This window comes from Choloepus didactylus, chromosome 20 (genome assembly GCF_015220235.1).
Source record: "Choloepus didactylus isolate mChoDid1 chromosome 20, mChoDid1.pri, whole genome shotgun sequence".
In the NCBI taxonomy this organism is placed as follows: domain Eukaryota; kingdom Metazoa; phylum Chordata; class Mammalia; order Pilosa; family Megalonychidae; genus Choloepus; species Choloepus didactylus.
The window spans coordinates 35,597,009-35,621,195 of NC_051326.1; the positions used below are offsets into that span (position 1 = coordinate 35,597,009).

The 24,187-nt window shown below is 49.7% G+C and overlaps 1 protein-coding gene across 1 annotated transcript; it reads left to right on the forward strand.

Annotated features, from left to right (window-relative positions):
• C20H8orf74 (chromosome 20 C8orf74 homolog) lies at positions 1-23,769 on the forward strand. The gene is made up of 4 exons (XM_037813490.1): positions 1-69; positions 1,632-1,824; positions 20,058-20,461; positions 23,533-23,769. The coding sequence occupies exons 1-4, from the start codon at positions 22-24 to the stop codon at positions 23,767-23,769; spliced, it is 882 nt and encodes a 293-aa protein (XP_037669418.1). The 5' UTR covers positions 1-21.
• The last annotated feature ends 418 nt before the right edge of the window (positions 23,770-24,187 follow it).

Here is a 24,187-nt window from a genome sequence, read left to right on the forward strand (position 1 = left end):
TAGCAACCAGGTGCTGGGCCCATGGCACTCTTAACAGCCCAAGGAGTGAAAGAAGTCTTCCAACTTCAGGTAGAGGAAAAGTAGCTTTTAAAAGACGGTTTGCTCAGATGGGTCTCACAGAGAGGCGTGTGTGCCGGAAGGGGCTCCCTGCCTGCCCTTCCCTGGCTGGACACCTGGGATGTCCTCACAACCCAAGCGTGCGAGCTAGAACTCCAGACCAAAGGCTGGCCGGCCCCTGCAGCTTGCTTTGGTCCCGAAGGAGGCAGAGCCTGCAGGCAGGGGCAGACTGGCCTGAAGGCGGTGCCTGTCTCCCATTGGGGACCCCTTGGAATTGGTCACAATTTGATAACCACCTCTCTAAAGCAGGGGTTTTCACCAGGGAGCCTGGGGGCCCTTGTGTATGTGGAGGGAGCTTGTGGGGAGGGGGCTTCAGTTGCTTTGGGGTGGAGGTGGGCAGCTGTCATCAGCTTCTCAGAACCAATTCTGAGCCCGAAAGCGGTGAGCACCACGGGCATGTGGAGGGAGGCAGAGGCCAGCAAGGCTCGTGAGATCCACCCGTGGGGCCCCTGCACCTCTCTGCAAACTTCTTCCAGAGATAAGTCTGTCCATAAAGCGGTTCTGGGGCCTGGCTGCAGTGTCCAGGTAAGAGACCACCGGGGAACAGCACCCCTGGTTGGGCATCTGGCCCAGAGCCGTGCACAGATGGGCAGGCTCCAGGCGCACGCTGCCCCCTTGGCCCGGGGCCTCGCCCCCCACCCTGGGACATGTGCTCTTCGGATGTTCTCTACATCTTATCGCCAGCCGTCCCACCATCCCATCCCATCCCATGGACTCCAGCTTGTGGCCCCTGGACAGGAATGCCTGGGGCAGGCAGAAGAGGGTGGTGGTAGAAGAGGAATCCCTGGGGCCTAAGGAGGACCCTGGGCTCTCTCTGTCACCAACTCTGCTAATTTAGTTCCCCAGGTTCCCCCCCAGACTCCCCTCAGCCAGAACCTACCCTTGACCCAGGGGAGGAACACTCTTATGTGTGGTGGGTCCCCATTTTGTGCCACTTCTTTTTCACCCTCACCTTTAAGTTGCACTTGCTGCTTCTCTAGCTGTGGGTGACTGCAGGAATCTTTCTAGAAGAGCAAGCAGGACCCTCAAGGAAAACAGGTTCTTAGAGATAAGATAAAGGAACCCGTCAGTCATTTCCTCCTAGACTGCCTGAATTTTTGTCCAGACACATTCCTTCTGCTAAAGCACTGCCTTACCAAGTCTCTTCTCCATCAGTCATTCACACTTTACTGTGAATTTCCTTGTCAGATCCCTACCTCTGGGGCAGAGCTGGGAAGGGGCTCTGAGGGAAAGTCAGTGGTGTCAGGGAAGAGGCAGAAAGGGTTGTGATTTAGAACTCGAGGCCTGGGGAGGTGCACACCCGGGGCTGCTGTAGCTAGCAGGAGAGAAAGGGGCAGAGCTAGAAAGAAGAGCCCATCCCAGAAGAGGGAGGGAAGACTGTCCAGAAACCAAAGCATAATTCTGTTCAGGCTTAGCCACCTTCCCGGTCACCATTCAGGTCTCTGGGGAGCCAGTGCAGGACCCCCCTCCAGGGTTTTGCCTACAAGGATGGCACCCTGACTTCTGCCCTGCAGAAAGCAGAAGGGCGGGAGCACCTGCGACGACTGCTGAACTGGGAAGAGTTTGACGAACTGAGAGACTCCCGCAGAAGCATCCTGCTGGACACCCTCTACGAGAGCATCGTCTTCGCGGGGGGCAAAGGCTTTCCGTGGGTGGGCGTGGCTCAGGTAGCCAAGTTCACCGAGGAGCTGCTCCAGGAAACCAAAGGTACGGTGCCTCCAGGGCAGGAGTCGGCCAGGCTGGGGAGGGCACACAGGACCTCCCTGAGCCACCTGGGGGTCCTTCCTTTTCCTGGAATTCCTCACATGCTCATAAATGGGCACTCTATCCAGGTTTTCTGGAAAGTGCAATAAACAGAGTCATCTCTGAGTCCCTTCACTCATCTCCCTGGCTGCACATTTTGCACCACTCCAAGCTGTTCACACAGCAGCTACGGTGTTTGTTTTGCTTAATGTAACTCTAACATGTCACTCTCATGCTTAAATCCCTTCATTGACCTCCTGTTGCACCCCTAAAGATTGCACATTATTCCTGGTATCAGATTTTGCTCTGTGAATGTCTTGGGGGAAACCTTTACAGGTATGGGCTTGCTGAAGCATGGATGGGAGAACTGTCAGGGGAGTTTAGAGAGAGTGTCTCTCCGCCTCATGCCTCTCCCCTGTAACCCTGTGGCTCTGGGAAACGTGCTGACATCAGTCCACCTCTTGGGCTGTGAAATATGGATTCATCCATTAAGCAAATGTGTGGAGCAGCCCCTCTGTAGCAGTCATCAGAGTAACAATTAACTCCACCAAGAAACATCAATAGGGGCTAAAACTAGTGGTAAAATGTTTCTTGAGAAATAGGCTATTCACATAGAAGCAAAGAAGCTCCCTGCAACATGCTTACTGATTATAAATGGGAAAAGAATAATTTTACGGTACAAAAATCAGGCAGATACCTCTTTAATCAAATGATCCAAATGAGTATCATCATTGATGGACAAACTGATAATCAAGTACCACCTGGTAGGGTGCAATAAGACCCACCCGGCGTCGTTAGAACTACCGGTGTCTAATGGAGTCACATAGCCTGAATCTAATGAGGAAATGTCACATGGAGGAACTCTCCTGTAATCTTCCGAACTATCAAGGGCATGAAAGCCAAGGAAAGTCTGAGAAACGGTCCAAACCAAGACTAAAGAGATGATGTGGCAACAAAACACGATGGGTGGCCCTGGTTTGGATTCTTTTGCTATGACGGACATTTTTGGGACCATTGACAAAACCTGCATGAAATCTGAGGATCAGGCAGCAGTAACATGTAAGGGTTCACCTGGTTTTGATGATCATGTCATCGTGTGAATGTCCTTGTTTTAAGAAATGCACGCTAAACTATCTTGCAGTGAAGGGGTGACATGTAGGCAATTTATTATTAACCAAATTAGGAAAAAAAGTTCTTTGCAGTATTTTTGCAACTTTTCTGTAATTTATTTTATTTTAAAATTATTTCAATAAAAAGGGAAAAGATAAGATGATAAAACATACTACAGTTTCAGGTCTTCCTCTGGCCCTCTGGCCACGATCTCCAACAGCGGCCAAGCACAGAGGCTGCACGACGCCCCTAAATCTGATTTACCCGGAGGCCATCAGCCAGTCCCGTCCGCAATTCCTCCAAAGTTCTTCCCTCATCTCACCACTTCTCACCATCCCCTCAGCCACCCCCCTTTCCAACCCACCTCCATCTCTTGACAGAGCCACTGCTTTCAAATCTTGTACTTCTGCTGCCCGTTCACCAAACTGTACAGTGATTTTTCAAAAGCACAAATAAAACTGCATGTTCCTCTGCTCAAAACCATTGCCTGTTCCCATTGCACACCCTACACATACTTGGATCAGCCTCTTTTTTTTTTTAATTTCCTGAGCTGCCCGCGTTCACTCAGTTCCCTCTTCCAGCTCAGCGTTCCTCCTCCCAGTGCTCCTGAGCTGAAGGCTTGAGCAAGACCCGGTATTACTCATGAGCTGCTTTCAGCGCTCCTTGGGAAGTCTCATCCCACCCGGGGCCTTCCTGGCATCCCTCTGTGTCACGCTGCCCCCCTCCCTGCTCACAATATCCGGGTACCAGAGTCAAACCCTGTAGTTTGCGCTCTAAAGTGGCTCACAGCCAGAACAAACACTGACGAGCGGGAATAAGAATGTCAGCTCCAAGCAGGTGGGAGCTCGGGCTCTTTTAAGTTTCCAGCAGAGCCTCCCACAGGCCAAGCCCTTTGAATCAAAAACAGTCTGACGAGGCAACCCCCACTGACAACCCAGCAGATTAGATGGCACCAGAGCTTTCAGCCTTTCTGGTTCCAAAGTGGACCTTGCCAACGTAGTAGATCTACGTCCCGTAAACTTCTCAAACCTAAGAGTTGGGAGGAGACTTGGTGATCAAGAAATGTTAATTCCTCCTACTGCAGGAAGCCCCCCAACATGCCAACAAGGGTTCATCCAGTCTGCTGGCTCCCTTTGAGTGACAGGGAGCTCACTCCTTCTGAGGCAATGCATGCCTTCGTAAGACTGCCCCCGTTATTAGAAAGTTCTTCCTTTTCTTCTGCATCTTCTACTCACATGTCCAAAGTGTGTCTTCTAGAAACAGAGTGTTGGCCCTGCAGATATTTAACATGCTTTACATAACATGACTATTGTATCTTCCCATTGAGGCTAGACGTCCCCGGTGCCTTTTCTCATTCTTCGTATGTCATAATTTCCATAGAACCCTCCGCCCCACCTCCCCACCACTGCCCTTCTTGCTGCCCTCTTCTGGGTATATTTGTGTTTGTCAATATCTTTCTGAAAATATCACATCCAGACCCAAACACAATATAACCTGAGAATTGACCAGTAACATGATCCTTGGTTTATCACCTCCCTCTTCCTGGTCGTGATGCTCCTGTTTATATAGCTTACGGGTGCCTTTACTTTCTTGACATCACGATCACATTGACTCATCCTGAGCTCTGGTGGTCCACTAAAATGCCATCTTTCCCATCCCCCCTGTGCAATTGTGATTTTGAAGTACAGGCAGGACTTTACAATTATCCTCATTAATTCCACCTGTTAATGTTGGCCCATCTTTTCTTCCTCCCAAAATCTTTTAAAACTTGATCCTGGGCCACCCAGCTTACAAATTCTTCCTCTCATCTTTATATCATCTGAAAATTTGTGAAGTGTGGTTGGTACAAACAATAGCTCTCAGATAGCCTCCCCGTGCCTGAAATTCAATTTGCTGGAAGAAGATTCCATCAGGAAGATTCAAATCTTAGCTCTGCCCTTTACTAGCTGTGTGGTCTTGGGTAAGACACACAACTTCTGAGCCTCTGATTGCACATCTAGAAAATGGAAAGAACAACAGTAACTACTTCCCAGGATTGTTATGAATATTTATATGGATGTAAACCATGAAGCACGGTTCTTGGTATATAGTAAGTGTTCAATAAGTGATATGTGATGTGTGATGTGTGATGTGACTCAGAAACCTGCTTGGTGGAAGCAGGTGTGGCTGGGTGGTTCGCGCAGCACCCCCTTCGGGTCAGCCCTCTCCATGTAAAGGAGCCACAACAGCCCCTTGTGCAAGGACAAGACACCCGGCAGTGGAGCCTCTCTAGGTCTTTTCTCCCCACATGCAAACACTGCCACGGTTGATCCTTTGCAGGGAGTACAGCAGGATGCTGGGCGGGGAGTGAGGGGCCGAGTGCTTCAGCCAGAGACAGGAGAGGGAGGATGCAAAAGCAGACTGCATATTTGTCCTGGAAGCTGGGTTTATGAGAAACCTGGAAGCGAGAAGCCCGGAGCTGGGAAAGAAGGCAGATAAGGCTGCCTTGGGCCTGGCTCCCAGCTAATGGACCCATTGTCGGAGCTGACCTGACAGCAGGGTGTGACAGAGCCAGGTGAGAACCCCGGACTCCCAAAGCTGAGTCCCATGCACCTTAGGCCCCACCTTTCCAGCCACGGCCACTGCCCCTGAGACTGCGAGGCTGGCCCAGGAGGCAGTTCTTGCTCACAGCCTCCCAGAAATCTGGCACAGGACACTCACAAGGCCATGTACAAGCTCAAACAACTTGCCAGAGGCAGACGGTGGAATTTCACCAGATGCCTCCTCCCTCACAGGGGGTTCTCCTTGTTCTAGCAATGCTTTCCCTGCAGGCTAGACCTTCAATGTTGCTGGAACCAGACTGCCTGGGTTTGAAACTTGGTTCTGCCATTTCCCAGCTGTGTGACCTTGGGTCATTCCCTGACCTTCTCTGTGCTTCAGATCACTCACCTGCAAAATGAGGACAGCAATGGCACCTCACTCACAGTGTCATTGTGAGAATTGAACCGTGGCTGGTACTGGCTGGTACACAATAAGACCTGGAAATATGCAATGGAGTTGTCCATTACTATTATACCCACTTCCCCAGAGATCTCAGGCACTCACAGGGGCTCAGCCGACCACCTGGACCTGTCACCCAACTAGACCTTAGATCATCTATCTGACCTGCCCATGCACTTGGAGGCAGCCCATCAGCACTGTGCTTTGTTCCCTTGGGGATGGGGGTGGTGGGGAGTGGGGGAGTAGGGTTGGGTGGGCTTTGCTCAGTTGGTTCTGTTCTGGTTCTGTCCATCTCCAGCCCTAGTTGTCATCTTCTGCCTTTTCCCATCTGGTGACTATCTTTCAGATCGAACTGCATTAACCAGATTTGAACTTTGGTCTCTAAGGAGTTGGCTCATACCTACCCCCTGTCCCTTCTGCTCTCACCAGCTCTGGGTCCTCTCCCCTCCTGAACAGGTCCCAGGAGCTAGGATGCAATCTCTAGAGGGGGCAACTGAAGCAGTGACCAGCTGGGCAAAGGGCATCTGACATTAGCTCCCATCTTCTGGCAGGTATCTCCAAATCTACTTTTCCATTTACCTGCAGATGTCCTCTTCTGAGATGCCCTTGCTGTACCTGAATTCAGAGCCCAGGGCTTCCCCACATACACTGCACACACTCTTCCCTAATTGCCCATCCTCCAGGTCCCAGACTCCATCACTCAGAGCTAGTCTTGAACCACCCAGGCTCAGGTCCTCTCAGACTCAGCCCACCCTCTCCTGGCCAAGGCCACACCTTCCAGAGACCCTAGACACTTCTTTCCTGGATTTCTGCACCTGTGCATCCTCCAGGCATCCGTGTGCACGCTCCTCCTCCTTCCTGCAATGGCTTCCTGGCTCATCCTTCTCAGCCTGTTTCCATCAAGTATTTCTGGCTCCCAATCTCGCAGTGACTAGCCTTCCTTCTCTAATCAGATCTAAACTCCTCCCCCAAAGAACCACAACTGGACAGCAAGTAAGGCTGTGGGGAGGCTTGAACCCCTTGGAGAGAAGGTCTATGCCCTGTTCACTTTTGTACCTTCCATGCCCCCAGGGACCAACAATACATCTGGCACACAGTAGGTATGAATGAAGAAATGGATAAATGAATGATAGATTCTCAATGACCACAGAGATAAATATTTTCAGGATGCATGGTAGGAGGCTGGAACATTTGACAGGTACTAGGGTGTTACTTCATTGCTGGTTGCATGTGCAGCGCATGTTAGAGGCAATGTAGCAGAGTGATCAGGCATCAATCTCTGCAGTCAGAAGATCTGGGTTCAAATCCCATCTTCATCACTTATTACCATGTAACCTTGAAAATGTTACTGTACCTCTTTGTATCTCAGTTTCCTCGTCTATAAAAGAGGATGATAGTAGTTCCAACCCATAGGGCATAGGATTAAACGCCATAGGGCATGTAAAACATACAGCATAGTGACTGGTGCATAGTAAATACCCAGTAAATGTTAGCTACCGTGAGTCCACTGCTCTCGGAGGTAAGATGGGATAAACAGAAGATGGTCACCATCTAGGACAAGAAGGGACTGCATCCAGTCCCTCAGGAAGCTCACTGTCTGTGCCATTTCTTATCTTGCTCTCGTCCTGCAGGTAGGCTTGACAAGCAGGTAGGCTGCTGCACGCCCATGACCTGGCCTTGGGCACGTGGGAGGAAACATAGCTGCCCCCCCAGCATAAGGGAGAAGGCAGCTGTTCACTGCCTTTGTAAGGGGGCCCAGGTGGTAAGGGGCCTGAAGAGCTGGTGACGATGCCCAGGACAAGTCCCAGATGAATTCTAGCCCTTCCCATCTCTTCCTCTGCCCCACCCTTCTTCCTGGGTATATTATGACCCACTCATCAACAGGCTGTGTGGTATGGGATGCAGACAGCTGGGGGTTCCCATGGCCTGGCCAGTTCATATTCGATGCTGAGTTTCAATTTCAGCTTAAATCCACACTGGACTGCCACTCTTCTTGGAAGGTAGCTTCCCCAGGGATTTTTCTTTTTTTTTTTTAATCTGGAGCTAATGATGGTTGAGTCCTGTTTGAGTACTAGATAACAAAGTTGGCAGGCAGAATTTAAGGAGGGTCATGTTTTCACAACAATGATTCAAAGCTGTGCCAGGACAGCTGCCAGCTGGGCTTATCTCCTCACCCAATCGGAGCCTCAGTAGAGGGAGGGAAAGGGTGGCTCTTTATTCAAAAGCAAAAGCCGATTCCGTCCTGGCAAATGGCTTGCCAGAACTTTCTGGTCTCGACTGCGGGCCAGAAACAGTTCTCCTGCTGGCACCTCCTGGGCCGGCTCTGGGAAACCCTGGGCAAGATCGCGCCCAGCTGTCTCCTCAGGCCAATGGTGGAGTCCCCAGCCAAGGTGGGCAGGGGGTACATCTTCCAGCTTGGGATGCCCTGGTGGGAGGAAATGGCATGAAAGAGGCAGATTTTGCATACCTTACCCAGGTTCTGGGAGACTCAGGAGAGGAGAGAGATGTTGAGGGATTCGGGGACCCTGAGGCTCTGCCTCTGCCCCTGGGGGCTGCCGGGATTTAAGGTGCCCGGGAAGACTTGCAGCTCCCGGTCAACAGTCACAGCTGGGAAATCAGGGTGCAGGGAGGTTTTGGGGGAGCCCACCCTGCCTCGGGCTTCATCTCACTCAACCTGGTCCTGATGGCTGAGGGGTAGGGGTCCCCAGAGACACTTCCTGGGCCCATGGCCCCTGCTCACCTGCGGAGCTGCCCACATCCACACCATCACCTCAGCCAGGCTGTGACTTCTGCCACTTGTCATTGTCAAGGCCTCCATCTGAAGCTCCACCCAGACCTCTGGGGAAGGAAGAACCCCTTTCCTGCTGGTCTGGCCCCCAAATCCTGAGGCTGGAAGGAAGTGGACGTTTGACGACCAGTCAGTGGAGGCACCAGGAGGCCGACGAGGGCTCGGATAGTCCATGTCACAGTGCCAGTATCTGCAGTCCCACCCACGGCCACTCCTGATTCTCCAGGAAGTGTCACCCAGGCAGCGATGGAATGGGAGGGCAGCCACCCCACCCACCCCAGGCAGCCTGGGGACTGGCAGGAGGCAATTGCCCTCCCAGGTCCCCTGCAGGAACTCTCCCTCTGTGGGCACTGCCTGATGTCTAGGCCCCGTCAGCTCCCAAGGAACCCACCCCACTCAGGGGGGCCTCCAGCCTTTCAGAACCAGCCCACGCAGACAGCAGAAGGCAGCCTCCTGCAGCCTGAGACCGATGACTCAGGACCCTCCTTCCCAGCCTGAGCCCACAGCCCCTCAGCACCTGAGGAGGGGCCTCTGTAACTTCTTTACTGATGGACGGTGGTGGTTTCCATGAAACACGCCCACAGGGATATCGGCCGAGCATTTCTTGGTATGAACGGGTGGCTATCATGCCAGAAATATCTCCTTGAGTGAGGTCACAGTTCACAGGTGACACTGCACCAGTAAGTAGGCCAGGAATCAAGATTGTGCCATAGGAAAGCTTTCCCTGCTTTCCCCGAGAGGCCGGTCATCCTGCAGATGGAGGCTCGAGCCAGGGCTTGCATGAGCCGGTGCTTTCACACATATCTGTAATCTTCAAAACAACCTTGCAAGGTAGGCCTGGCTTCAACACGAAGGAACTGAGGTCAAGAGAGGTTGAGTAACTTGTGCCAGGTCACACCTCTAGTGGGAAGCACCAGGATTTGAACCTGGGTCTGTCAGCGGAACCCATGCTCTGCCCTGCAGCCATCTGACCCAGAGGGATCTGTGACAGGGACATGGAGGGGGTGGCGATGGCCTGAAGAGCGCAAAGACCAAGAGGGCGCACACGGATGAAACGAGGCTGCTAGGGTGTAGGAAGAGCCGAGCACTTGGAGGAAGCTGGCAAAGCCCCTGGGTGTGTGTTCCTACCCAGCTCACCTGGAGTTCCAAGGCTGAGGCCAGGCTCCCAGCCCCATCCCAGTGTCTCCAGTGCAGTGGATGACACCATCCAGTGGGGACGGGGAGCTGTGCCCATCAGCTAATGTGCTCCGGCCTGGACATGGCACCTCTGGGTGGGCAGATGGGACGTGTTATCTCAAGACCAGATCGCCGGCCCTTTGGCATAACCGTTTTCCCTCCGTCTAACCTCCCGTGTCCTTCCTCTGTGAGCTGGACTTACTGCTGGGCCTCAGAGCCCCCCAACCTCAGAAGAGGTGGGGTGTGAGCGTGAAGCGGCCAGTCCCCAGGCTCTGCACCATGCCGTGCCCCTGACACGGTGGAAGCAGCCGGTCATTTCATCTCAAGTCCTAAAACCAGGGCTCCCCTCACAGAGCTTGGATCAGCTGCAGAGCTTGACACGGAGGTGCCCACAGCACCTAGATGTGGCTACAGGACACTATCAGTTTCTCATCAGGCCAGGGAAGCTCCACCCCCACGCCCCTGACCCCTGCCCAAGAAGGGTGGTGAAGGGACCTTGCAAATGGAGCTCAGAAGACACAGGCCAGGTCCTTACTTTGCCACACATGCCCCTTAGTTAAGACCCTTCCTTTCTCTGGCCCTCAGTTTCCTCATCTGTAGAATGAAAAGACTGGGCAAAATCAATACCTCCCAAAATATGCTCCTGGATCCTGAGAGACAATTTGCCTCAAATGAATTTGAGAAACCTTGTATACACAACACTTTTCAGCAATTTGCTGAACACAGTGTCCTAATAAGGGCTCTGGAAAGTCCTGCAGTTGAAGACACCTGTTTGATTTCATTTAATCCAACAAATCTTAAACATTTCTAGCCACGGAACATTCATTTCTATGTAATACCCATGGCAGAGCATCCTTTGGGTGACTGAGAGAGATGAGGTCCCCTCCAGCTTCCACTGCCAAGGGTCAGTCTACAAATAGACCCCAAAGCCGCTCAGAGCCGATGGCTGAACGTTGCCTTCCCGAGGTCGGTCTGGCATTTGAATTCTGGCTTTGCCACTTAGCAGCCGTGTGACCCTCAGCAAATCCCCTGATCTGTTTGAGCCTCAGTTTCTCGTGCAGGCAGAGTGGGGGTGGTGCTGACACCAGCCTCGCAGAGCTGGGAGTGGTGGGTCAGGGTCAGAGATGGCACAGGGCACAGCATGGCACTGTGGGAGCTTCCTAAATGGCAGCTCTCCTCTGCTTCCCCAAGAAAGCACCATGTCACCTGAGAGGGCACTCAGAGATGCATTAGTCACAGCGCCTCAGGACAAAGGAGTTTAGCAGAACCTTCCCCCAAGAGCAGAGAGGTAGGCAGGGGGCAGGCATTTGGGGGGTGAGGGTGGCAGAGCCCTGTGCCCTCGTCTGCTCCCCACCATCTTGGGCCAGCCCTGGTAGGCGCGCAGGTACCCGGAAAGGTAAGCCCGGCCAGGCTGTGGCTTGACTTGGGTCTTCCCCTTCTCGGCCAAGGCGGGGGCATCCAAACTGGTTTGTCAGGGGCCTCAGAGGCACCTGGGTTCCTCCCCCTCACACAGACCCAGAAGAAGCAGCCCTTCTTTGCTGTTTCCAAGCCCTCTGGGGAGCAGCTTACCTCCCTTCCTCTTGTAAAGCCCCAGACCCCCGTGATGGGAAGACAGAAGCGCACCCAGAATCTCCAGTTCAAGCCCAATGTCTTTTTGCCCCAATTCTGGACCTGTCTAGCGTAGTCATCCCTCCACCTCTTCTCCTCCTCCACCCCCTGTGCCGGCCGTCCCTGCGTAGGTGCTGCCCTCCAGGGAGTGGGGGACCGTCTTCAGGAAGTTCCCAGCAGCCAATGTAAATGAAGCCAACTCCCTGAGCAACTTGCAGGTACAGATTTGTCCGCCCCAGCAGCCAGAGGCTTCTTCCTGAGACTTAATCCTTGGCCTTCTGAGTCATGCAGGAACTTTTCAACCTGGGACCCAGGAAGAATGGTCTGGGGGCCAGGAAAGCCTGTCTCACGAGCCAGCCTTGGACGAGCTTTGCTGAAAACAAGAACTGGCCAAAAGGGTGTCTTGGGCTGAAAGTTAGACTTCAGCCTGGTGCTCTTTCACTATTGAAGTGGGATGAGATCTACACTTGGTTGTGTCATCTCTTAGGCTGAGGCCACAACCCAGATCTACACTAAGGCATCCGCTGGAATGACAAAGCAGCTGAAAGTGCTTGCACACCGAGAGCTCCCAGCACCGCTGGGCCTCACAGCCTACCTTGATGCAAATCCGAGTTCTGTGCATGGTTGGGGGGGTTGGGGGGAGCGTCTAATAGAGAAGACCAGGCACTGGCCTTGAAGAACATGGCATCCCTGGCCACCCCCATGCACTGAGGCTCACACAGCCAGGTCAAGCTGGAGGAGTCCGCACAGTCGCCTCCACACAGGCCTGGATTCAGCTTTGATAATCAAGCTGATGACCTCACCTTCCTCCCCCACCCTCTGGGACCTCTTTGTGGGATATCTCTGCCATCCTCCAGGCAGCCATTGCCATCATCAGCAACACCCACAGGACCTCTTGCTTCTCAACTTAACACCTCTGAGTGGCCCTGCAGTTCTCTGCTATGGTTCTTAACTTACCTTTTAGGAATTTAGTGATGCTCTCTGTGCACACTCTCCCTGGAAGAAATGTGTACAAAATTCTGAATGCAATTCCAAGAGGTCAGTCATCCTGGGCTATGCTAGCATCCCACAAATTCCCAATAAAAACGCCAGCTTCCATGATGAAGTCTTGCTCTTTGATGTGGCAGGCACGGCCCTTCATGATCTTGCCGGGTGTTTGGGGCTTCCACTCTGTCCTTCGGGCAGTTGGTCATTTTGTTACTCGGTGGAGCCATATTGGTGACTTTTGGTTCAATCTGGCGACTGATCAAAGTTAAGAGGCAGCAATTCTCAAACCAGACCCCATCTTGGGAATCAGAACTTTTTTTTTTTTGAAATGGTTGAGTGTGGTGGTGGTGGTGGTGGTGACACAGAGGAGACTGGAGAAGGTGGGGGTGTCTGCATTTTTAGGCTCCTCCCCAGTGATTCTGGAACACATCCAGGGCTGAAAGCCATAGGTGTGGGGCTCCTGCTAGGCCTGGGCCCCTCCCCACAGCTGCCTGGAGCACAGTTCAGGTGTCGGGGCCCCCAGAGGTGGGAGGCTTGCTCGCAGCTCAGGAGGCAGGCCAGGGGCAGCGGTCACAGAGGCCCAGTGCCGCCGGGTCTCCATGAAGTAAATGGGAAAGTGGACGGGAAAGTGCATTGCCCAACATAACCTGCTAAAGCAGCCTTTTGCAACCTCGTTTAATTATCGCCTCCCTGAAGAACATCTTTAGACGTTTTTTCCCTGATCCCCCACCTCATCAAATTTTAAAACCATAGAAATACTGTATATCTGCTTATGTACTATATCTATCTATATATCTATATCTATCTATCTATCTATATATATATATATATATAGAGAGAGAGAGAGAGAGAGAAAGAGAGAGAGAGAGAAAGAGAGAAAGCTTTATTCAGTGCAGGGTTACAAATGACTAAATTAAAAAATTGTAAGTGAAATTATAAAGCTCCCAACATTTTATAACTATATTTGCCTATTAACTTTTTTTATTAGAGAAGTTGTAGGTTTATGGAAAAATCATGCAGAAAATATGGAATTCCCATATACCCCCCACAACATCTTTCCTGTTATTAACACTTTGCATTAGTGTAGTACCTTTGTTACAGTTGATGAAAGAATATTATTATAATTGTACTATTAACTATAGTCCATACTTGACATTAGGGTTCACTATTGTTTTATACAGTACTATGGCCTTTTTTGTTATTTCTATTCCAGTAACATGTATACAACCTAAGATTTTTCCTGAATAATATTCCATTTATATATATACCACATTTTATTTATCCATTCATCAGTTGATGGACACTTGGGTTGCCTCCATCTTTTGGCAATTGTGAATCATGCCTTAAGAACACTGATGTGCAAATATCTGTTCAAGTCCCTGCTTTCAGTTCCTTTGGGTGTATACCTAGAAGTAGGATTGCCAGGTTATATGGTAGTTCTATGCTTAACTTTCTGAAGAACCACCAAACTGTCTTCCACAGTGGCTGCACCATTTTACAATCTCACCAGCAATAAACAAGTGTTGCTATGTCTCCATATCATCTCCAACACTTGTAATTTTCCATTTTCTTAATGGTAGCCATTCTAGTGGGCATGAAATGGTACTCACTGTTTTTTCGATTTGCATTTCCCTAATGGCTAATGGTGTTAAGCATCTTTTCATGCGCAAGCCCAATGACTTTTTATGTTCATTTGCTTACATAAAGTGTACTGTTTCAAATTATATATGCAAAGAGGCTGTTTATAAAAATACATAATAATGGAAATACAATAAAAAATTTTAAATATTCAAAACTAGAAATAATAGTAAAACAAATTGACAAAATTACATTAATTTCTTAATAATTATTTTTAGTAAATGTAACTTTTAGCTTTTGTTTGATATAATGAAATAGTTTACAAAAGAAAGTAACTTACCCAAGAATGAGTCAGTGGGATTCCTGAGCCTGAAGTTTTTTAACTGAAAGTTCAAAAATCAGTGTGATGTTAGTAAGTTTAACTCGAACATCTCCTCATCAATACATATCAATGTTTGTTTCCTTTGTTAACATGATTTTACTGAACTAAAACCACTTTCAACTATATCAGATGTTGAAGAACAAAATAGTACTTTTGCCATTTCAGACCACACTGTTGGATAAAGAAGTTAGTTGTTTTTGATTCCCACAGCTCAGCCATTCTACCTTTTTTTAAATTTAATTCTCAAGGTCCAAGTCTCAGACAGAAGCCCTGAGTCTCCAACATCAACAGCATCCGGTGGCACTGTGAAATGGTGCAGCCACTGTGGAAATCAGTTTGGTGACCCCTCAGAAAGCTGAACATGGAACTACTATATGATCTGGCAATCCCACTTCTAAAGGATATACCCAAAAGAATTGAAGGCAGGGACTCAAACAGATGTTTGAAACCAATGTTTATAACAGCATTATTCCTAATAGCCAGAAGGTGGAAGCAACACAAGTGTCCGTCAACAGATGAATGGATGAACAAAATGTGGTACATAAATAAATGGAATATTGTTCAGCCATAAAAAGAATGAAGTTCTGATACATGTGACCACATGGATGAACCTTGAAGACCTCATGTTACGTGAAATAAGCCAGGCACAAAAGGACAGATATTGTATAATCTCACTTATGGAATAAGCAAATTCACAGAGATGGAAAGTAGATTCGAGGTTTCCAGGGGGAATGTGGATTTATTGCTTACTGGGTGCAGAGTTTCTGCTTGGGGTATTAAAAAAATTTTAGAAAATGGATGGTGGTAGCACAATTTCATGCATGTAATTAATACCACTAAATTGTACACTTGAAAGTGTTTAAATGGGAAATTTTGAGTTTTATATAGGTTACTATAATAAAACGTAAACAAACAAAAAAATCAACAGCATCCATAAGGCAGCCCATACAGGCCACCTCTCTCAATGTGACTTCAAGATCAAGGACCTGACCCAGGGAAAAGTCCTCCACTCACAGTTTTTTAGTCACCATAGTTTTGTAAATCTTGCATCCAATGTGTGCATCTTTCATGAGCTCATTGTCAGGGCTGGTGGGACTTGTGTCAGTGAGTGAGTTCTTTTGGCTCGGTGTGTTCAGCCCTCCACTGAATCCCTTGATCCTGAAAGACTTCTTGGCACATAGAAGGCCTTGAATAAATATCGGTTGAATGAATAAATGAACAGCCCTAAAATATTAGAGGTGCATTTAATATATTGTATTAGAGTTTGTTGATCATGCTGGTTTGAGGCTGTTATGTACCCCAGAAAAGGCCATGTTCTTCTAATCCATTCCTGTGGGTACAGATGTTTGGGGTGGGAACTTTTGGTTAGGCTATTTCAATTGACCTGTGACCCACCCCATTCAAGGTGGGTCTTAATCCTTTAACTGGAGTCCTTTACGAGAGGCTAAAAGCCCAAAAGAGCCCAGAGAGATATAGAGAGAAGCCCCAGAGAAGCTAAGAGAGAACTCACAGAGGAAGCCACTGGACCCAAAACTGAGAGCAACGAAACCCAGGAGCAAAGGACAGCAGACACCAGCCACGTGCCTTCCCAAGTGACAGAGGTGTCCCAGATGCCGACAGCCTTTCTTCAGAATCCCGGTGTCATCCTGTTGATGCCTTAATTTGCACATTTTCACAGCTTAAGAACTATAAATTGTAAGTTAATAAATCCCCATTGTAAAAGCCCACCCATCTCTGGTACATTGCCTTCCAGCAGCTTTAGCAAACGGAAACATCACTAGACATGTATCAGACTCCTACAAAGTTCTGTGCTGGGTGCTGAGAATACAAAGCTGACAGTCGTTTGCTCAACCGTCTCCTCCTCCAGAATGAAAGCCCTCTGAGGACAGGGATCATGCCACAGGCAAACATCCCACCAGGTTCTCAAACTCAAATCCTACTCCTACGGGAATCTCTCCCTCTGTTGGTGGCACCACCATCCTCTAAATGTCCCCCAATAAGAATCTGGGGCTGCGCTGGTTTCACCTCTCAAGCACCATCCTACAGTCACCAAGTCCTGCCACTCGCCTGTGCTCCCCACCCGCTGCCATGATGGTCTCATGGACGCAGACACAACCTCCTCACTGGCCCATATGACTGTCAACGTGACTGATCTCAAAGGCAAGCGTGACCATGCGGCTGCCCTGCTGACAGCCCTGGGCAGGCCCCACACTGCCCAGACAACCGCCCTGCCTTCCGAGTGTGGCGTTCCAGGCCCTCCCATCTGTCTTCCTCCCCTCTCTCCCCACAGCTCTTGACATTTTCTGCCTCCACATTTACGTGCCAACAACAACAAACCCTGTCTTGTTCCCCACACACGTCGTGCTGCTTCTTGCCCCTATGTTCTGCTCAGGCTGTGCCCACTGCCTAGGTGTCCTCCCCCAGCTCAGTCCCACTCAGCCTCTGAGATGCCACTCACAGATTGCCTTCTCCACTAGGACTCTGCTGAACCCCCATCCTAAATTAAGTGTGCCTTTTCACTGGTCTCTGTGGCTCCTTTTTACATGCATCTTATAATTATCCCCCTCTGTGTCTCTCCTCCACAACACTGAGACCACTGGAGGGTGGGGGGGGGGGTGTTTTATGCATCATGGTATTGCCAGAACCCAGCACAGTGCCCAGGAATCAATAGGTGCTCAGAAACCATTTGACAAATTAATTTTGGATGGATGAGTAGATGGATGGATGGATGGACGGGTGGATGGATGGATGGACAGATGGATGGACGGACAGACGAACAGATGGATGGATGGATGGATGGAGAGAAGTTGTAAGGAAGGAAGAGAGGGAGGGACGGAAGGAGGGGCCAGGAAGGACTTTTTGCTACAACATTTATTGATTCCCACCTAGTAACAGGCTCTGTACAAGACACTTAACACGTTATTTCATTTTATCCTCCCAACAATCCTATAAAATAAATATAATTATCCCTCATTTTACATTTGAGGAAACAACTGTTCAAGGTGTCACAGCTAGGCAGGGACAGTGCTGTCTCAGGCCTCCAAATCCAGGGCCCTTCCCCTACAGGAGCCCTGCTGGGTTGCCCTGAAGGAAGGGGAAACACTGCCCACCAACCTTTCATTCCAGAGGAAGGACAGGCCTCCCTCCCTCCTCCAAGGAGACTGAAGTCTGTGAACCAAAGTGACACTCCCAGCTGAGCTTCCTGAGTCAATGCCTGCTCCTGGCACATCCTAAGAAGGCTTGTGGTAAAGCAGTGCTCCTTGAACTAATATTTTTCTAAGACAGCCAGGCCTCTGCCCTCTAGGTACTCTGGGGAGATTTAAGGTAAAAATTCCCACGCAGAGCAAGACAGCCAGGTAAAGAGCCAAGAAGTGAGAACAGAATGTGAGGGGGGTGGAATTTATGAACAGCTGTGTGTGCAAAGCTGAGCCCGCCCCTGCTAAAGGAGCACTCTGGCTCAGGGAGCTTGGGCAACTCTGCCAGGGCTCCATGGATGGGCTCAAACTGAGGCTAGACCCCCATCCCAGGAGGAAAACCAGGTTCCCTGTATCTAATGCTCGGCCTCCGTCTTCAGGAGACAGAACTGTGGGTGTGCACACTCCCAGTGAGAAGTGATCCACGGCTTCCAAGAGCAAATGAACAGGGTTGCTCACACACCAAAAGCACCTGACTTGGACCTAGCCTGTTCTAGTTTGCTAATGCTGCCAGAATGCAAAACACCAAAGATGGATTGGCTTTTATAAAAGGGGGTTTATTTGGTTACACAGTTACAGTCTTAAGGCCATAAAGTGTCCAAGGTAACATATCAGCAATCGGGCACCTTCACTGGAGGATGGCCAATGGTGTCCGGAAAATCTCTGTTAGCTGGGAAGGCACGTGGCTGGTGTCTGCTCCAAGTTCTGGTTTCAGAATGACTACTTTCTCCCAGGATGTTCCTCTCTAGGCTGCAGTTCCTCAAAAATGTCACTCAGTTACTCTTGGGGCATTTGTCCTCTCTTAGCTTCTCCGGAGCAAGAGTCTGCTTTCAACGGCTGTCTTCAAACTATCTCTCATCTGCAGCTACTCTCTCAGCTCCTGTGCATTCTTCAAAGTGTCCCTCTTGGCGGTAGCTCCTCTTCAAAATGTCACTCTCAGCTGCACTGAGTTCCTTCTGTTCGTCAGCTCATTTATATGGCTCCAGTGATTTAATTCAGACCCCCCTGAATGGGTGGGGTAACACCTCCATGGAAAATTATCCAATCAGAGTCATCACCCACAGTTGGGTGGGGTGCATCTCCACAGAAACACTCAAAGGATTATAATCTAATTAGCACTGATATGTCTGCCCACACAAGATTACCTCAAAGAACATGGCTTTTTCTGGGGGACATAATATATACAAACCGGTACACAGCCCAAGCCCTTCTTCCAGAGGTGGGCACTGAGTCCCAGGAGCAGGAGAGACTTGCCCAAGTTCACACTATGCTTCAGGGCCTCAGGGCCTCTGACACGAGGGGCAGCTTTCTTTTCATCACCAATCCCTCTGCCCTGATGTCTGCAAACCAGGACGTGCACATAATTCAACCATGACCCTCTAATGAACCATCCCCTATCGTGCCCCAGCCATCAGCTGGGGGAGAATCATGTCTCCCCCCCAGCTACCACCCTGAGCCCCTGAAGGAGTTGTGAGCAGGGAGGATTGAATGGGAGAGTCTGAAAGCAGAGGGTTTCCCCTCTGAGGAGCTGCCCGCAGAGCGTCGTCTTTTGCATGGGATTAAAAGTATTTCCCTGACTGTGACACCAGTCACCAGTGCAAGGGGTGCCTGGAAATCTCTCCAATCACCTCATGCTCCATTCATCTCACAATCACTTTTTTATACCTTTTTCTCCTTCCCCAAAGAATCTGAAATGGAAGTAATATAAAACACAGCTATAGAAGATCTTTTCTAAAAAAATTAAAAGACAAAATATTGGTAAAGAGTGGGATAATCAGATAAGAAAAAAAGTATGCATCTTTTCCAGCAAAATCTTGTTGGATGATATGTTTTTGAGGAATGAACTTAGATGAATATGTGGAAATGTTATTTAATGGCATGCTGTACTAGAAATCTGAAGACCTGCAGCAAATTTAAAATTCCAACTCTTGTTACAACTTTTTAAAAGATTGTGAAATTATCAAAATGCACACAAATCAAGTTGTAATATACTGTATGATGGGTAGATGAGGCTGTCTATTGTACCATTTCTTTGAATTCTCAGGCATGGTTTTGGCAGTGCAGGAAATCTGTAACATTAACAAATTCAATAAAAAGTAAATAAGTGGAAAAAAATTAACAAAATGTTGGTAAAGAGTGGGATAATCAGATAAGAAAAAATGGGATTAATGTAAGCTACTCTATTAAATAAGCTCTGAGCTAACTGGAAGCCAAGGTAAGAAGGGAGATGTGATATACTCTATAGCTTTCAACAGATGATAAAAGGAAATAAGTATAGCAGGTAGGAACATGCGCTTTGGGACCAGAGTGCCTCATTTCAGAGCCTAAATTGATTAGCAATCACTGCAGCTTTGCCTCCATTCATACTCCAGGCCCGGCCCTTCTGTGTCCCCAGGCTGCTCCATCACTGAGGCTGTGACGATCCTGGGGGGCAAGCTCAGAGATTACCAGGGACAGTTCAACACTACCCACCTGCTGGCCCTCTGCAACTACATCCACAACACCTTCATCTGCCACTACAAACTCTACCAGTATGTTCTAGTCCAGGACCGAGAAGTCAACTTGACAGTCACCCACCTGGAAGTGTGCTCGCCACCCCAGCCCCTCCCACTGGCCAAGGGCATGGACAGGGAAGTCTGGAAGCACGAGCAGCAGGTGTCTGAGCTCTCGATGGCGGAGGTGCAGAAGCGCACCAACGTGCTGCTCCTGAAGGAGGCGCTGCACCTGGAGCAGGAGCACATGCTGCAGAAGACATTCGAGGACGTGCCCTTGCAGCAGAGCCATGTTCTGAAGACAGAGGTAAGGTTCTGCCTGCTCAGCCGGGGTCCGAATCAACCCAAGGATGTTCGCCTGCTTAATGCATTGTCCATTCCTAACAAGAATTTCTTGTGCACAAGGACGCCCTGACTAGTGGTCAGACATGCAGATGGGACCTCCTCATGTGTGCTTATAGGAGAGGGTAGAAGGGTGAAAATAGATATTGCCTAGCACCCACTTTTCATATATGTTATCATACCTCAACCCTGTGAGGGATAGATTCACGTCCCCTTTTTAATGATGAGGCGCAGAGAATTCCATCAACTCACCCAAGGTCATGCAGCTTATGTGTGCATAGAATTTACATGTGGATTGAGGTCTGGCTGACCCCAAAGTCCATGTTCTTTCTGCTGATCATCCATCGGTTACAGATTCCACCAAGCGGAGAAGCAACAGGGGAGGGGAACAGAACCTGAGCTCTGAACCCCACATATCATCCCAGTGCCCTTCATCTGTCTGCCAAGTGAGCCTCCTTTGAGACCAGGGGGAAGGTGAAGGAGGAAAGAGCATGGGTGACAGCTCGGGGTGGGGGACACGATGATGTGGGTAAGGGATGGAGCTGGTGGTGAGGGAGGACCTAAAGGTGCCTATTGTGGGGATCTAGGAAATTGAGCTGCCCTTTGATAGGTCTTAAGGACTCCTGGGGCTCCAGGATCTAGAGTCTCCAACTGCTAGCTCTGTAATAAATAGTGACAAGCCTGGTCGCCAGAGAAGCCAACTTCTTGAGGGCTTGGCACATTCTTAACAGTGTTTTAGCTCTACATGGGCACTGATATTATCATTGTTGCATCACCTTTGAACACAAGGACACGTATGTGCATGTGTACATGAGCATCTGCATGTCTTACAAGGGGAGGAGGGATGGGAGGAGGGAGGGGTAAGGGAGGGCTGCAGCCCTGTGTATTCCAAAAGCGTTTTGGTTTTCCAATTGCCTAGGAGCAAATGGCCTTGGAAAGTGTTCCTTTAAAGTTCAATATATATATATTTACACTGGAAAATCTCTAAAGAGTAATTAACACAACAGAATAAATGATGCTGGTCTTAGGGTTAAGTCTCCCGAATGAATAGCTGCCATGTGATCTTAGTGCATTAAGACATCCAACAGGGGCCTAACAAAACCCAAGCCACAGCCTGTGTCCAGCCCCCTTCAATGGGACCTTCCGCTGGAACATCTGGGCAAGGCCACAGGTGGGAAGGGGGCTCCCACACACAGCCGCTCAGCTGCCCCCCGCCCCGCTCCCCTCTGCGCCGCCCTCATGGTGCTGCTGGCACCTGCCTGGCGGGGCTCTCGGGCTACAGCCTCCCGCGCTGAACGCAGCTGCCCTTCCCTGCCCCACCCCACGAGTCTGGAAGGGGTGTCAGACCCCTGAAGAATGGAGCAGCCCAGGGGAGGGTTAGAGCACAGCACAGTCCAGCAGGCTCTGCAAACATTAGACAGCCTCATTCTAAAATCTCGTTTGTCCACCTCACTTCTAGCGGCTTTCCAGGGGCCGCCTTCCGGCTCCAGCCACGGTCTCCCCTCTCACTGCTCAGTCCTTCCAGTCTATTCTCCAAGGGTCTCCCCACTCTGCTCTTTTGGCCCCAAACTCCATGCATGGTGCTTTGGCCACCTTTAGGTTCCCCTAACTCCTTCCCGAGCATGCCAGGCATGTCTTCTACCCCCAAAGCTGATTATCAAAATAATTTGCAAAGACTGTTTTCTCCCTAAGAAGAACACAGGTGCCAACTCTGCAATCAGCTTTTTTTAAACTCTTTACTCTATAAGAACCTAACTCTTTTCTACTTGGGACTTTTGCTACCCCTTCCTCTCCCCCATTGCTATCCCCCTCCCCATTCTCCCTTTTTCCTATGCAAAGGGCTAGTGACCCCTCCCCCTACCATCCTCCCAAAGGCAGTGTGTGCATGTGTGCATATGTATGTGTGTGTGTGTGTGTGTGTGTGTGTGTGTTGGGGTAAGGAAGGAATTGTAGCAAATTCACAACTTTTATAGCTCTGCTTTGGAATAGAAGAGTAGAAACGCAGAAGCCAAAATTTCTCAGAGGCCCGTACTTCTCAGACTGGGGCATGTGTGCCCTGGTGGAGAGCCTGGGTGGGGCACTCAATGACGTGGGATGAACATGGCCCATCCTCTTGGAGCACAATTTCCCCCCCAAATTTAGGGGGAGACAGTACTTAGTATTAAAAATCAAAGAAAGAGGTATTCTTGAGCAAATGTCAAATTTGGCAAGAGATTTTAAGTTAAATTATGAGATCTGAAAGAAATGTATTAATGGCAACAGGACACTCCAAGCTATGTCCCCAGACACCCCTCCCCACTCCAGGATATGCATAAATTCTCCTCTGCTGTTTGGATGCTCAGTCAGGAAACTTTGAGAAACACAGTTACATAGTGTAAGTTTCCCTGATTCTAGGACTCTTTGATTCTGATTAAGATGACAGAGAGGGTCAGGTGGAGGCTGAGTGTGCATTCTTCCCACGGCGGGCTGGCTGGGGACATGCCCACTCTCCGTCCCCTCTGTGGGACCCTGCCACTGGAACTCGGAGACTGAGCAAGGAGGGGCTGGCGATGTTCAATGGAGCTTGACTGAGCAGAAAGTAGGGTCCACAGGGAACCAGGTCTCGCCTATGGGCCCAGAACAATCAGTTAGGAAGTGCGATAGGAAGTGGGATCCTGGAGAGAGAACGGTAGCTAGAGGAGAGGGTCAAGGAGCAAAACCACAGCCCACCCACAGCCCGGGCTGGGGGAAGGAGGGGTCACGTAAATATCCCGACCCCCTCCTCCCACCCCCAGACCTCCTGCCAGTCCCTCCCATGGGCCGGGTTCAACCAGAGCCAGAGGTCAAGGAGCCCTTGTGCAGCATTCCAAGCGAGCCTCCCCGGCCCAGAGTAGGGTGGAGAAGGGAGGAGAGTAGATCTGAAGGGGGAAATGGAGGCTCTAGAACACAGAACAGTAAGTGAGCTGAGCTGAGAATCAGATCAAGGTTGAGGGATTCTATCTGCAGATGACCCCAGCCTTCCCCAGAGGCTCACCAGCGATGTTCTGTTTCTTCCAGGAGTTAGAAAACCTGGTCAAAGAGGCCCTCCGCATCCAGATCGCATGCCTGAAGGAGCTGCTGCAGTATGAGATTCAGATCACTTTCGATATCTTGGACCTGAAGCTTCAGAAGAAGACTTTAAGCCTCAACCCTCCTATCCCCTTCCCTCCCTTAGGCCCTGGCCAACCAGGCCAAGATGAATCCGTTAAGTCCCCCAAGGCAAACAAAGAAATGAAAGCAAAAGCAAAGAAGTAAAAGGCCCCTGTCTTCCATCTCTTAAAGACCCTGATTGAAGACGTGCCATCTACAATTGTGAAAGTATTATGGGATGCACTCAGCACCAACAGAGCTGAGACGTCCAGAGATTAAAGAAAACACAGCAATATGTATCTTGTCTCTATCTTGGAAACTGTCTTCTGATATCTGAAAATCTAATCCAAAGGGATTTTTCCCTGAGTGATAGAAGAAGGTTGTCCAGCTCTGCTAAGCACAGAGCTTTGGGCTCGGTGGGTGTTCAGAAATCACTTGCTGAGTAAGTCTGAGCTCTGCTGAAGAGGGAACCATGAAAGTGAGAATGAGGGGGTGACACCAGGAAGCACTTCCAGACAACGCAGGGGTTCTGTTACTGGAGGTGGTCGTGGGATTCTCTTTCCTCATGGACATCTTTGAATAG

Coding starts and splice junctions, on each gene's coding strand:
- C20H8orf74 (XM_037813490.1), top strand. CDS start 22: ATGGCACTCTTAACAGCCCAAGGAGTGAAAGAAGTCTTCCAACTTCAG. Junction 70..1,631: donor AAGAAGTCTTCCAACTTCAG/GTAGAGGAAAAG, acceptor TCTGCCCTGCAG/AAAGCAGAAGGGCGGGAGCA. Junction 20,462..23,532: donor GCCATGTTCTGAAGACAGAG/GTAAGGTTCTGC, acceptor TGTTTCTTCCAG/GAGTTAGAAAACCTGGTCAA.